The sequence below is a fragment of the Colobus angolensis genome, unplaced genomic scaffold (assembly GCF_000951035.1).
Source record: "Colobus angolensis palliatus isolate OR3802 unplaced genomic scaffold, Cang.pa_1.0 Scaffold120, whole genome shotgun sequence".
In the NCBI taxonomy this organism is placed as follows: Eukaryota; Metazoa; Chordata; class Mammalia; order Primates; family Cercopithecidae; genus Colobus; species Colobus angolensis.
This window is the reverse complement of record NW_012113142.1, coordinates 1,056,626-1,070,732: the sequence shown is the minus strand read 5'-3', so window position 1 is coordinate 1,070,732 and position 14,107 is coordinate 1,056,626. Positions and strand designations below refer to the sequence as shown.

Genomic DNA, 14,107 nt, shown 5'->3' with positions numbered 1-14,107 from the left:
CCGTAAGGCGCTGCCTTGAGTGCAGAGGTGTCCGCGGGCTCCGGCTCCATGACCTCCGCGCGCACGGCCGCGCCCCGAGTCGTCGGTCCGGCCACTAGCACGCGGCGCACCTCCTCCCCGAAGACGTCCAGGAAGTTGGCGGCGAAGTGGCGGGAGAAGGAGGCGCCAGCGTCGGGAGTGTCGTAGGTTGGGTTGTCCCGCAGGAAGCCGCAGAACTTGTGCGCAAAGTCCACGGCGGCCGCCTGCGCGTGCAGCTCGCAGAACTGCCGCCAGTCCGGGACCGGGACCCGGGCTGCTGCGGCGGGGCCGGGGGCGGCACCATTCATGGCTTCCGTCCCATTGCAGCCACCTGCGGCTGTGGGCGAGAAGAGCGCGCAGTTACTTTCAGGCCTGTGACCAGTGCGCCCACCTGTCCCCTCCTTCCAGCTCCCCTAGGACTCTCTGGGGGCTGTGTATGTGTGTACATGCACACGTGTGTGTTGTGGGACTACAGCAGGCAGCCCTTCCAAGCAGCATGGATGCGTGTAACAGAAAGACAACTGGGGCAGGGGGCGGTGGCTCACGCCTGTAATCCCAGCACTTTGGGAGGCCAAGGTGGGTGGATCACCTGAGGTGAGGACATCGAGAACAGCCTGGCCAACATGGTGAAACCCCATCTCTACTAAAAATACAAATATTAGCCGGCTAGCTGGGTGTGGTGGTGCACGCTGTAACCCCAGCCATCGAAAGGCTGAGGCAGGAGATTGCTTGAGCCCAAGAGGCGGAGGCTGTAGTAAAAATACAAAAATTAGCCGGGAGTGGTCGCACACGCCTGTAGTCCTAGCCACTCCGGAGGCTGAGGCAGGAAAATCACTTGAACCCATGAGGCAGAAGTTGCAGTGAGCCGAGATTGCGCCACTGCACTCCTGCCTGGGCAACAGAGTGAGACTGTGCAAAAAAAAAAAAAAAAAGAGAGAAAGACAACTGGGGAAGCAGGAGGTGGTGTCTGCAGAAGTGGCAGCCCTGCATTCATTCTCTCCCCAAACAGTAGTCTCAGGGAACCTCGGGGTCATTCCTGGGGCTGGCAGAAGAGGCTGGGATGACAGATGCTTTCAAGTGGGGTCCCTATGAGCCTCTGGTGGCCTCACTTTCTCAGTGACCTCTTCTGAGGTCCCCCAAAGCCGGGTAGAAACGAAGACATCACATGGAATCCTGCTGGCTGGACCTTTGAAATATACCTAGGACTCAGCTCCTTCCTCCCCGCCTAGGCTGCTGTCCTGGGATTCACATAACAATTTTTCCTGCATGCAGCATTCCAGCAGCTGCTTCATGGTCTCCGGGATCCTGATCTCGCTTCCTCTAAAGTCTGTTCTCCTCCCAGGAGCCCAGTCATTTCCAAAACTCAAGACTGCTGTATGTGGTGGCGCATGCCTGTAATCCCAGCACTTTGGGAGGCCAAGGCAGGTGGATCAGGAGGTCAAGAGACTGAGACCATTCTGGCCAACATGATGAAACCTCATCTCTACTAAAAATGCAAAAATTAAGCTGGGTGTGGTGGCGCATGCCTGTAGTCCCAGCTGCCTGAGAGTTTGAGGCACGAGAATTGCTTGAACCCAGGAGACGGAGGTTGCAGTGAGCTGAGATCTCACCACTGCTCTCCAGTCTAGGCGACAGAGCTAGATTCTACCTCAAAAAAAAAAAAAAAAAAAAAAAAAGAAAAGAAAAAGAAAAAAGAAAAAAGGCCAGGCACGGTGGCTCACGCCTGTAATCCCAGCACTTTGGGAGGCCGAGGCGGGCGGTTCCTGAGGTCAGGAGATCGAGACCATCCTGGCTAACACGGTGAAACCCCATCTCTACTAAAAATACAAAAAATTAGCTGGGTGTGGTGGTGGGCGCCTGTAGTCTCAGCTACTCGGGAGGCTGAAGCAGGAGAATGGCATGAACCCAGGAGGCAGAGTTTGCAGTGAACCGAGATTGCGCCACTGCACTCCAGCCTGGGCGATGGAGCAAGACACATCGGCTTACACATTGGCCTGTAATTCCAGCACTTTGGGAGGCCGAGGCGGGCGGTTCCTGAGGTCAGGAGATCGAGACCATCCTGGCTAACACGGTGAAACCCCATCTCTACTAAAAATACAAAAAATTAGCTGGGTGTGGTGGTGGGCGCCTGTAGTCTCAGCTACTCGGGAGGCTGAAGCAGGAGAATGGCATGAACCCAGGAGGCAGAGTTTGCAGTGAACCGAGATTGCGCCACTGCACTCCAGCCTGGGCGATGGAGCAAGACACATCGGCTTACACATTGGCCTGTAATTCCAGCACTTTGGGAGGCCGAGGTGAGCAGACTACTTGAGCTCAGGAGCTCAAGACTAGCCTGGGCAACATGGCAAAACCCTGTCTTTACAAAAAACATACATAAAATTAGCTGGGCATGGTGGTGCACACCTGTAGTCCCAGCTACTCAGGAGGGTCACCTGAGCCTGGGAGTTTGAGGCCACCGTGAGTTGTGATGGTGCCACTGTACTCCAGCCTGGGGACAGAGCGAGACCCTGTCTCAAAAAAATAAACAAAAAAAAGTTGATCTGAATGTGGTGGCATGCCTGTAGTCCTAGCTACTCAGGAGGATTACCTTAGCCTGGGAGGCTGAGGCTACAGTGAGCCGTGATGGCACCACTGTACTTCAGCCTGGGCAATAGAGCAAGACTCTGTCTCAAAAACAAGAACAACAAAAACCAATCTGGATGTGGCGGCATGCCTACAGTTCTAGATACTAAGGAGACTGAGGTGGGAGAATTGTTAGAGCCCAGGAGTTGGAGGCTGCAGTGAGCTATGACCGTGACACTGCACTCCAGCTGGTGACAGACTCTGACTCAAAAACAACAAAACAAAAACCCAAAACCAAAACACAAGACAGATCAAGTCCCTCCTCTGCACAAAATCCTGCAGTGGTTCCTACTACAGTCAGAGTAAAAGCCGAGGCCGGGCGCGGTGGCTCAGGCCTGTAATCCCAGCACTTTGGGAGGCTGAGACGGGCGGATCACAAGGTCAGGTGATCGAGACCATCCTGGCTAACATGGTGAAACCTCATCTCTACTAAAAATACAAAAATTAGCTGGGCGTGGTGGCAGACGCCTCTAGTCCCAGCTACATGGGAGGCTGAGGCAGGAGAATGGTGTGAACCCGGGAGGCGGAGCTTGCAGTGAGTGGAGATCACGCCACTGCGCTCCAGCCTGGGCAACAGAGCCAGACTCCATCTCAAAAAAAAAAAAAAAAAAAACCGAGTAAAAGCCGAAGCCCTATCCACAGCCCCTATGCCTGACATAATCTGCCTCCTTCTATCCCTCTGGACATACCTCCTGCCACTCTTCCCTGGCTGCACCTGCCTCCTTGCCCACCCAGAACCATGGCAGCCAAATTCCTACCTCAGGACCTTTGCACATGCCTGGAGTGCTCTTTCCTCCACATTCCCTCACCTCCTTTGGGTTTCTGCGCAACCATAGGCTTGGCCAATAGCCTTCCCTGACCACTCTTGAGAATGACAAATCCCTCTCATGACAATACTCCCTCTGATGCGTTCCATGCACTCTGCCTATTTTCACCATTATCCTTATTGCTGGCTGACAGAGCATAGATTTAGTTGCTTGGTTGTGTGTTCCCCTCCACCCCCTTCCCCCGAGAATGCCAGTTTCACAAGGCAGGGATTTTGCCAGACCTAGAAGCGGCTGTGTTCTCAGTGCTGGGCATATGGCAGGCGCTTGGGAAACACTGACCAGAATGAACAAATGAATGTGTTCGGCACACCAGGCATGTCACAGCTGTCACCGCCTAAGCCCTCACATGGGGCCTGACGACAAACAGCTTGTTAGCGACAAGACAGGTCCGCGGTTCTCACCCAGGTCTGCAGTGACTCCAGGACTTGAGGGGTCTTCTCCTGCTGTGGATCAAATATGGTAGTTCCCTCTTGTCCAAGGCGTGTATGTCCCAACACCCCTAGCAGATGCTTGAAACTGGCTAATACTGAACCTCTGTACACTGTATTTGTGTGTGTGTGTGTAGAGATGGGATCTCACTCTACTGATGAGGCTGGTCTTGAACTCCTGGGTTCAAGCAATCCTCTGGCCTTGGCCTCCCAAAGTGCCGAAATTGCAGGCATGAGCCACGTGCACCTGGCCCACTACGTTTTTTGGATCTAATAACCCAGATAGCTCCTAAGTGGCGAACGGGTCATATCTAAAGCGCGGATGTGCCGGACAAAGGGATAATTCACATCCCAGGCAGAACAGCGGGATGGCTTGAGATTTCATCCTGCTACTCAGAATGGCCTGCAATTTACATTTTTATTTGTATATTTACTTCCGGGATTTTCTATTTAATATTTTCAGACCTCTGTTGACCACGGGCATCTGAAAGCGAAGCTGTGGATAAGAATCAAGGTTTTTTTTTGTTTTGTTTTGTTTTTGAGACAGAGTCTCGGAGTGTCTCCCAGGCTGGAGTGCAGTGGCAAGATCATAGTTCACTGCAGCCTCCAACTCCTGGGCTCAAGCGATCCTCCTGCCTCAGCCTTCGGAGTAGCTCAGACTACAGGCAAGAGCTACCATGCCTGGCTAAAGGGACCAAGTTTTTGAACTGACATTGAAGACCCTGCTTCTTTCCATCACAATGGCTTGCACCCTTCTACTTACATTCCCATGTTCTGGAATCTGGTTTCCCCCAGAATTCCCATTCAAATCCGATTTTGAAGATGCCCCAATCCAGGAATCCCAGCGGTCTCCTCACCCCACTTCATCCTCTTATTCCCAGACCCCTCTGTCCTTCACAGCTCTGGATGGCTAAACTGTGTGGCTTGGACCCAGCCCATCACCTGGGGGCCTTGCCATTGCCCCTGGGGGCGCAGGTCCAACCTGCTGTGTGCATACAGCCCCCATCCAAGCCAGGGGGAAAATTCCCAATAGTGATGAAGTGGGGTGATGTAGTGCCCTGGGGAGTCCCTGTCTAAGGAGCCAGCCCAGTAATGGGGGACAAGCGACCATCCTTCCAAGGAACTGAGTTAGAGGTTCATGCCCTCGCCTGTCCTCCCAAGATTCCCACAGTTCCCGGAAGGCCCCTCCCTCGCAGCTCCTGGGATCACCATCTCATCTCTCCTCTGGGATCCAAACCCTGTAATTAAATGCCAGGTAAAAATAGCTGCCCCACTTCTGCGAGATCATCTGTGAGGCCTCTGGGCCATAGGGCACCGTGGGAATTCCCTCTCTCCTTGGGGCAACCTCGCCATCAATCTGCAGTCAATAACCAAGGGACAGCCCCAGGGACAGAACAGGGCTCCCGGTTGAGCCTGCTTAGCTTCAAGGACAGGTTTCCAAACCAGTGGCCTCCTAGGAGACTCCTGCCTTGGTACTAGGGGAGGGGAGTAGGGAGTTTGGAAGGTTTCCTTCAAGAGGTGGTTATTGCGTTGGGCTTCATGAGCGCAAATAAAATAAAAAGGGTGCTGGGGGCCTGAACAATGAGTTGGGGGCAGGGCTTATCAAGATATTGGCGGTTGGGTAGTGGTGGTGGTGTTTAGAGTTCATGAAGGTGGGGGGAGGATGGGGACTGAGGCCCCCCACGAGCTTTGCTCATGCCTGACCTTTCCCCTGCCCCCTCCTTTCTTCCCCTAACTCCTACTCACCCTTCAATAATTAATCCAGAAGCCACTTCTTCCAGGAAGCCTTCCCTGACACCTCTCCTTTCTCCCCAACCCAGGCCAGCACAAGTGTCTCCTCTGAGCTCCCACAGTCTCCTCCTGACTGTCTCTCTTGCATGGTGCCAGTTGTAGGGTACTCCAAGTGTCTGTCCTCATGACTGTCTCCCCATCTGACACAGGAGGTGCGCAGGGCAAAAGGAAGACCTGAGTCATAGTCCAGGCTCCTGGAACTTGCTTCTTCCCCGAGGGGTGGAGACGGGAACACACCTGCCACCACTACCACCACCACCACCACCACCATGGCCTCCAGGGAAGGTGATGAGCCCAGGCCCAGGTCTTGACCTGCAGGGGTGGCATTTCCTGGGGTGGGGGTGGGGCCGCAGCTGAACCCATGAAACCCTGTCCCTGAGCTCTAAGCCCAACCATTTATCCAGTATGCTAGTGCCCCTGACGGTGGCCACCTCTCTCCCGGTACCATTAGGACCCTCCGGGGGCTCAGAGCCAGTGACTTGGCAGCCTGGGAAGGGTAGGTGTGGGGTCCCTGAGTGACATGATTATGCCCCCACATAAGGGCAGGCAGGAAGTCAGCCCCAGTGCCGAGTCCTCAGACATCAATCCCTGTTGCCCCCCAGCTCGTCCTGCTGGCTGGAGGAACTCTTGGTAGGGAGAAGGTACAGAGATGCGGGACAGGGCCCTGGGGGAGGCTCTCGCAGGTGAGTCTCAGGTAGCCCTTACTGGAGTGGGAATGGAACTTAGAGAGGAATCTTCCAAGGGCATGGCAGGTGTGGCCAGGTCCTAGGCATGGACTGGCCTGGGAGGCACTGGGAGGTTGGGACTGCCCTGACCTCCCCTACCTAACCCCGCAAGCCAGCCAGGAGCCTGTAGGCCTGATCCTGGGCACAGCAGTCCTCAGTAGGACTAGCCCCAGATACACAGATGAAGCAGGTTGAGCAGCTAGAGGTATAAGTCTCCAAACAGCAGTGCCAGCAGGGAGGCTCCCACCTGGCTACAGATGGAGAGAGGGAGGCCCCGACATGGTTCTCTGCAGAGGGGAGACTGCAAGCCCCAGGGAAGGGGGCCTGGTTGTGGCAGGGGCAGGGGCAGGAGTGTGCTGTCCCCACCCACCTTTGGGACCAGAACTGGGGAGGAGACCATGTGTAGGGAGCTTGGCTGACCTGGGCTCAAGGCGTGACCCTGCGGGGGCTCCCAGAGTGAGTGACACTGACCACACTCCCAACCTCTGAGCCCACTCTCCTCACTTTCTGACCACTCGGTGGCAAGATGGGACAGGAGGTGGTGTCTGCAATGTTATAACCCATGTGCAGTCATGGGCACGGCGGGAGCTCCCCCAGCCTCCGGGTATTGCCAAGGTTGGTGTTTCAAGCCCTCTCTAGGGACTTTGCTCTTCCAACTATTCAACATCTCCCCTGCCTTTAGATCGTGCAAAACCCTCTCTTCTGGCTGGGTGTGGTGGCTCACGCCTGTAATCCCAGCACTTTGGGAGGCCAAGGCATGTAGATCACTTGAGCTCAGGAGTTCGAGAGCAGCCTGCACAACATAGTGAAACCCCGTCTCTACTGAAAACACAAAAATTAGCCAGGTGTGGTGGAAAAGCCTGTAGTCCCAGGTACCTGGGGGACTGAGGCAGGAGGTTTGCTTTAAACCAGTAAGTTGAGGCTGCAGTGAGCCGAGATTGCACCACTGCACTCCAGCTTGGGCAACAGAGTGAGACCCTGTCTCAAAAAACCAAACCAAAACAAAACCTTCTCTTCTCCCGGGAAACCTTCCCTATACTGTTCTGCCTCTCTGATCTCCAAGACCCTGTGGTCTTTAACTCTCTTGGTGGTCAGCTGTCCTCCTATGGTCCCAGGGTGTTAGAACAGACCAGTTGAGTTGGTGCCAGGCAGTGCTGGACTGGGTTCTGGGAGATTTGGACTCTATCCTGGGCCAGGCTCTGTGTCTCTCGGTGCCTCTGCTTCCCTATCAGTAAAATGGGGTTGCTGGAGCTGTGTGTGGCCTCTAGGGGCTCCTGATTCTGATGCAGAAGTGATGGCCTTGGACATCGAAGACTGGGCTGTCATTCCATTGGGACCAGGGACAAGTAGGGGGTTGCCTCTCCCCCTCACAGGCTGCTTCTCTGAGGACTGGCGTTGGAGACAAAGGAAGCCTACCCAGGGCCCTCTACGGTGCTGGCCCTCCTCGGAGCACTGGGCGGGTAGACCATCCTCCCCCAATCCATTACACGCCCCCACCTCTGGTTTTTCTAGGCTCAGTTGGGCTGTCTGCCTTCTACTCCTGAAAAAATGTTTTTCGTTACCATCTCGGATGGGATGGGGGCTTCAGAGGGGTTTTTGGCGGGGGGGGGGATGGAGCGAGGAGGGCAGGGCAAGACTAATGGAGTCCCTGCTCATCGCCTTTCCAAGCCACGGCCTCTCCTAACCCCAACACCAGCAACCCAGACAAGAGACCCCAGCCCCCAGCTCAGCTACACAGTTGGTCCAGCCGGCATGGGGGAGGGGGCGGCAGCTTTCCGGCGGTAAAAATAGCGCTGACAATTGGAGGACAAAAAAAAGGGCCGGTCTTCAGCCCCCGCCCGCTCAGCAGTTCCAGACCCCAAGGCCGGGTCATTTCTTAAAATATTGATGAGTCGGACTCACCGCCCCCGCTAATGGGCCCGTGACCAATCGATGCGCGGCGCAGTGGGCGGTGGCCCTGGGGGCGGGGAGAGGCAGGAGCCCCACCCACGTCCAGCTGGCGCCCCCCCCCCCAGCACCATCCCAGCCACAGGAGGCCAGGAGCCCCAGGAAGAGGAGGGATGGTCAGTGGTCCACAGGTCAAACTAGCTATGCAGCATCCCCAAAGGCTGCGCCCCACTGCCAAGAGATCCCCCTTCCTCCTGCACCCTCACTTAGCTCCGTCCTCAGAGCGGCAGTCAGAGAACCAAGTGCATGAAGGGGGAGAGGGTCAGAACTAAGGGTCCTCTACTACATCCTGGGGTGGGCAGTGCCACCCATCCCCCAATGAACCATTCACGATGGGGAAACAGCCTTTGTTTTGTTTTGTTTTTTGAGACAAAGTCTCATTCTGTGGCCCAGGCTGAGGAGAAGTGGCGCAATCATAGCTCACTGCAGCCTCGAACTCCTGGGACCAAGGGATTCTCCTGCCTCAGCCTCCCAAGTAGCTGGGATTGCAGGCACCTGATGCCATGGCCAGGTAATTTTTTTTTTTTTTTTTTTGAGACCGAGTCTCACTCTGTTGCCCAGGCCGGAGTGCAATGGCGTGATCTTGGCTCACTGCAACCTCTGCCTCCTGGGTTCAAGCGATTCTCCTGCCTCAGCCTCCTGAGTAGCTGGGACTACAGGTGCATCCCATCAAGCCCGGCTAATTTTTGTATTTTTAGTAGAGTCAGGGTTTCATCATGTTGGCCAGGCTGGTCTCAAACTTCTGACCTCGGGTGATCCGCCCGCCTCAGCTTCCCAAACTGCTGGGATTGTGAGCCAGTGCACCCGGCCCCAAGTAATTTTTTGATATTTTGGTAGAGGTGGGGGTCTCACTGTGTTGCCCAGGCTGGTCTTGTGCAGCCTCTTCTTGAGGTACCTCCCTGCCTGACACAAGAGACGAGGCCTCACTCTGCTCACCTCCACCATCCTCAGAAAAGCTGCCCAGCTATGGCTTCTCATGTCCACTACCCTTAGGAGTCCTCAGGACCTTAGCAGCACGGGCCTGGCCCACTCAGCCTTGCTCTGGACAACAGAGGCCCTTTCAATCCTGCTGTTCCTCGAGCGCCCTCCTGGCCTCAGCAGGGCAGTCCCTTCCACCCCTCCAGCCTCCTCTCTGCATCCCTCCCTGGGCAGGACACAGATGCTCTTTGGGCAGGCCATCCCTCCGGCCTGGAGTGACTCCCACCCGCTGACTAGGTATGAGTCTCTCTCTCCCCTGCAGATTCAGGAACAGAGCACACAGCTCAGTCTCTGCTTCACCGCTGAATACGTGGGTGTTGGTTTTCAAGCCCATTTTACTCCTCGCCTCCCCAGAGACTGCATCCCCACAAGGTAGGCTCTGAACCAGGGCCAGATGTGCTGGAATTCCACCAGATGTGGCTGGAATTCCCCAGCCTTCCCCCCCCAGAATACCTGCGTTCACTCCACCACCCTGGCAGAAGGCAAAGTAGGCATGGTCTCTGGTCTTAACACCCTTGAACTTGCTATGACTTCACTGCATGATGGGTGGGTGGGGGCCTTCTGGCTGGTGATGGGGCCAGGTGTGGATTCAGAGCCCTTGGGACTTGTATGCCTCTGTATGGGTGAGTAGGTACTACGTGGTCTTGGCTGTTCTGAGCATTAGTTTCCCTAGCTGCTCTTCCGTGCAGATAACTTTCTAGTCCAAGGCCCGCCCCGAGCAGCATCACTTGGAGGCAGTTATTATAACAGCTCTGCACCCAGGACAACCCCAGGCCTCTCATGGCACGCTCAGCCTTTGCCACCGCCATGGGAGGGTGGGAGCCCTTCTGCTGAGCCCCCCGACTTTTGCAGACATCCCAAGCTTGACAAGCCCTGCTGGCGCCGGGGCCTGCAGACCCTCAGTCCCAGGGGTTCCCACAGTTGCATTTGACAGTTGCTCCCCAGCAAAGGGAGCCCCACTGCCTGGGCGTCTCCCTATGACCACCTCTGGTCACTTGACGTGCTGGGACAGTGTTAAAAGTCTGAGATCTGGAGCCAGACTGTCTGGGTTTGAATCCCAGCTGCCCTGCTGCCCGGCAGGACCCCTTGGACTCTGGAGCCTCAGTTTCCCCATCTGTTAAGATGGAGGTGACAGCAGTGCCAACCTTAAGAGGCTGTCATGAAGATTAAATAAGCTATTTGTTTAAAAATCACAGCTCTATTCATTCCCTTTTTCTCCAACCGCTCGTGGCAGACGACTGCAGAGGTATTCACTGCCCCAACACCTAAACCCAGGCTCCAGTGCGGCCAACGTCAGCATTCTAGAACCCACATTTCAGTGGGCTATGCCCCTGTTAAAACCCTTCTCCCCTCACATCTTCCCTGGAAGAAAGAGTTGTTTCTCCATTGTAGAGATGAAGAAATGGGGTTCTGGGGAGGGAGGTGACTACCCTCAATGCACTGGCCACCACGCCGTGGTGAGCTCCCACTGTGTGCCAGACGCCAGGTGGGAGGGTCCAGGGCCGCAGAATGGGCAAGAGGGGAGGCCAGGTGCAGTGGCTCACGCCTGTAATCCCAGCACTTTGGGAGGCCAAGGAGGGTGGATCACTTGAGGTCAGGAGTTTGAGACCAGCCTGGCCAACATGGTGAAACTACATCTCTACTAAAAATACAAAAATTAGCCAGGCGTGGTGGTGCACATCTGTAACCCCAGCTACTCAGAAGGCTGAGGCATGAGAATTGCTTGAACACCAGAGGTGGAGGTTGCAGTGAGCCAAGATTGCACGCCTCTGTACTCCAGCCTGGTCAACAGAGCAAGACTGTCTCAAAAAAAAAAAAAAAAAAGAGGGGTACGGAGCCAAGTTCCAGGTCAGTTCCTTTCTGAGACCTGTTTCTGGGGAACTCCCCTTCCAAGGGCACGGTAGGAAGACCGAGTCCCTGTTTCCGGAAAGGAAATGACCACCATTAGGGGATGGGGCACTCTGAGTGGCCGGGTTGGGGGGCCAGGGGCATCCACAGCTGGGCTCTGCAGGAAGTGGGGGTCAGATGAGCAGGGAGTGGGGGCCAGGACAACAAACTAAGCCAGGGCTTGGGGACTCAAGAGGCAGACTTAGCCTCCTTCAGGAGCACCCAGTGCTGGACAGTTCCTGGATGGGCTCTGCAGGTGGAGGGCAGGCTGGGCTGGTTTCACCTGCACTGGCCCTGGTTACTCTCACCCCACCCTGCCTTTCTGGGGTTGCAGAGCAGAGGTCCCCCCCATCTCCAGCCTTGGCCTGAGACACTCAGTCCCTTCCACTCCCCCAGCGTCATAAGCCTCACATGGGCCCTGGCCCAGCCCCCTAAACCTGCAGGATACCTGCTTAGTACCTCCCCCAACTCATCCCACCCAGCTGCCTTCTGGTTTTTCCAGGACACACATGCCAGTGCCTCCTGAGACCTCTGGTGGCACCCCTAAGATCTGAGCATCCCCAAATTCTGGGGACTACAGGTGCTAATAAAGCTTCCCCGGGCCTTTCTCTGAGCTCAACTCCCAGCCTGGCTGATCTTCAGGTACCTGAAACTCACCACCTCCAAGTTCGAATACATCCTCTTCCTTCAACTCCTGCTTGTCCTCTGCATAGAGCCTCAGCACCCAGCCAGGCACTGCCTACTTCCCCTGTTCTGCCCCAACAGCAGGTAAGCCCCCAAGCCCACGGAGTCCTCGGGAACACCCCCTGATCCTGTCCCCACCTCCACCCTTGCCCCCTGCCCCTCCACCACACCACATGGCTGTAGCCTGTCTCTTCCACCAGACTGTGAGCTCCTGGCTGGCTGTCCTCCCCACCCCCTAGGTGGGCGCTACCCTCAGATGGGCCGGAAGTATGTGGAGAATAGGGCCCAAACCCTGCGTCACCCAGAGGAACCAAAAGATGCTGCACACCCACACAGCGATGCCCTGCCTTGCTCTGCCCAAACAGGTGTGGGCTGTGACCTCGTGTTGAGGTGTCACACCTGCTATCCCCCTAGACCTAGCATAGCCTTATATAAAATGGCACCCAGCCAGGTGAGCCGGAAAGAGAAACCTCTCCAGGCCCGGGGCTCTGACCAGTCCCCTGACCTCACCTGGAGAGTAAGAATGAGCACAGGCCTCAAGACTGGGCCCTAGCCCCAGGAAAACAGCAGCCAGGAGGCCTGAAGCCCCTAAACTCCCAATTCCTTGCAACCCAGGGTGGGTAGACAGGGCAAGAAGTGCCAGGCTCTTGTCAGAGAGGAGTGGTTGGGAGGCCTGACTTGTTGACTCCAGGACTTTGGGCCAGTCACTTCCCCTCCCTGTGTGGGGATAATAATAGCACTAAACCCACAGGGTTGTTGTAAAGATGACACGAACAGCGACCCTGATGCCCTTAGCTTGGCACAAGTAAGTTTGAAACCAAAAGCTCAGCCCTGGGAGGCCCAGGATCACTTGGGTGGAGATCCCACTTCCAAGACCCCCAAGGGAAGCCCACCCCTGGGTATTTGTACAGAAGTCCTCCCTAGGAGATCCATGCTAAGTAGGGAAGAGGGATTTAGACACTTTAGACAGATTTTTCACAACAAGGGTAAAAAGAAAAGTATGTGCATTAACCCTTGATTACCTGGAAGCATTAAACCAAGCAGCATCAGAAGCGGGCCTGGCACGGGGTGGGGCTGTTCTCGGATGCTGGTAGGACAGACCTCTAAGGAAGCAGCTGGTGGGAAACTGTCTCTGAGACCCCCCAAAACGCCCTGATCCACACTAGCCTAAAAGCAGTGCTACCACCACCACTGCCAGACCTCTCCCAAAGTTCCTGGAACTGAAAAGTTCTAGGTCACTCTCCCAACCTCTTCCTGTGTGGAGTGGGGAGGTCAGAAGGGAAGAGGTTGGGAGAGTTCAAGGTGGGACAGAGTAAGGGGGCTTCGGCTCAAGAAGCAGTGGAAGCCTCTTGGGGAAACCACACCCCCTGCCCCCAGTCCTCCCAGAGGAGCTCGGGGGACCTGCCTCTGGGACGCAACTCCTGCGAGGAGTTGCCGGTCCGTAGCCAGGAGGCAGGCAGCACCATCCCTTTTACAGGGTAGGTGATGTTGGCTCGAGGGCATTGGTAGGGCTCCACCCAGGTCTGACAGCCTAGCCTGAGGCTCTCCCTTGCACCAGCTGGAAGTGCACGTAGATACTGGCTTATTCCTGTTCAGGGTCTCGCCTGAGGCTGCCCAGTTTGCCTTGCATGGCTCCTGAGAGGCCCCAGTCACTGCAGACTTCCCTCTCTGAAGGCCCCCACTTCGGGGCCGCGGGGGGCCGGGAAGCGTCCCTGCCTCTGCCCGGCCTCAGCCCGCTGGGCTGGCGCGGTTCCGGTCGGCGCTGCCCGCAGGTTCATCAATGGCAGAGGCCCAAGGGCCTGAATGGAGGGCACGAACCCGCCCCTTCTTAAAGGCGCCGACCTCTTGGGCACCCTCCACGATCCTCCCAGCAATCGGGGGCTCCGGGTGGGCGGGTCGAGAAAGTGGTGCCTGGGCCAAAGGGAGGGCGTGTCTGCCCGGAGACTGTGGCCTGAAGGAGGTCCTTCCCGATCCCACCCCGTGGCCCTCACCCTCATTCTAGGTTGACGCCCCCTCCCAGCGCTCCCAGCGTAGGGAAGAAACCTGGGCGCCCCCTCCCCCAACCAGAGACCCCTCCTCTAATGGCCCGGCTGCTCTCGCCCCACCACTCGGCCGGGGCCCTAGCAGGGGGCGGGGGCGCAGCTGCTCCAGAGGCGGCTCGGCCCCTCCAGAGGCTCCCCGCCCCGCCCGGGATGGGGAT

General features: G+C 56.4%; 1 protein-coding gene across 1 annotated transcript in view; it reads right to left on the bottom strand.

Moving 5' to 3' along the window:
• Positions 1-14,107, bottom strand: part of SH2B2 (SH2B adaptor protein 2) — a 39,273-nt gene that overhangs the window by 22,885 nt on the left and 2,281 nt on the right. The window contains exon 2 of the mRNA XM_011930759.1: positions 1-355. Coding sequence (XP_011786149.1) covers positions 1-355 — 355 coding nt within the window. The remainder of the gene's footprint in view (positions 356-14,107) is intronic.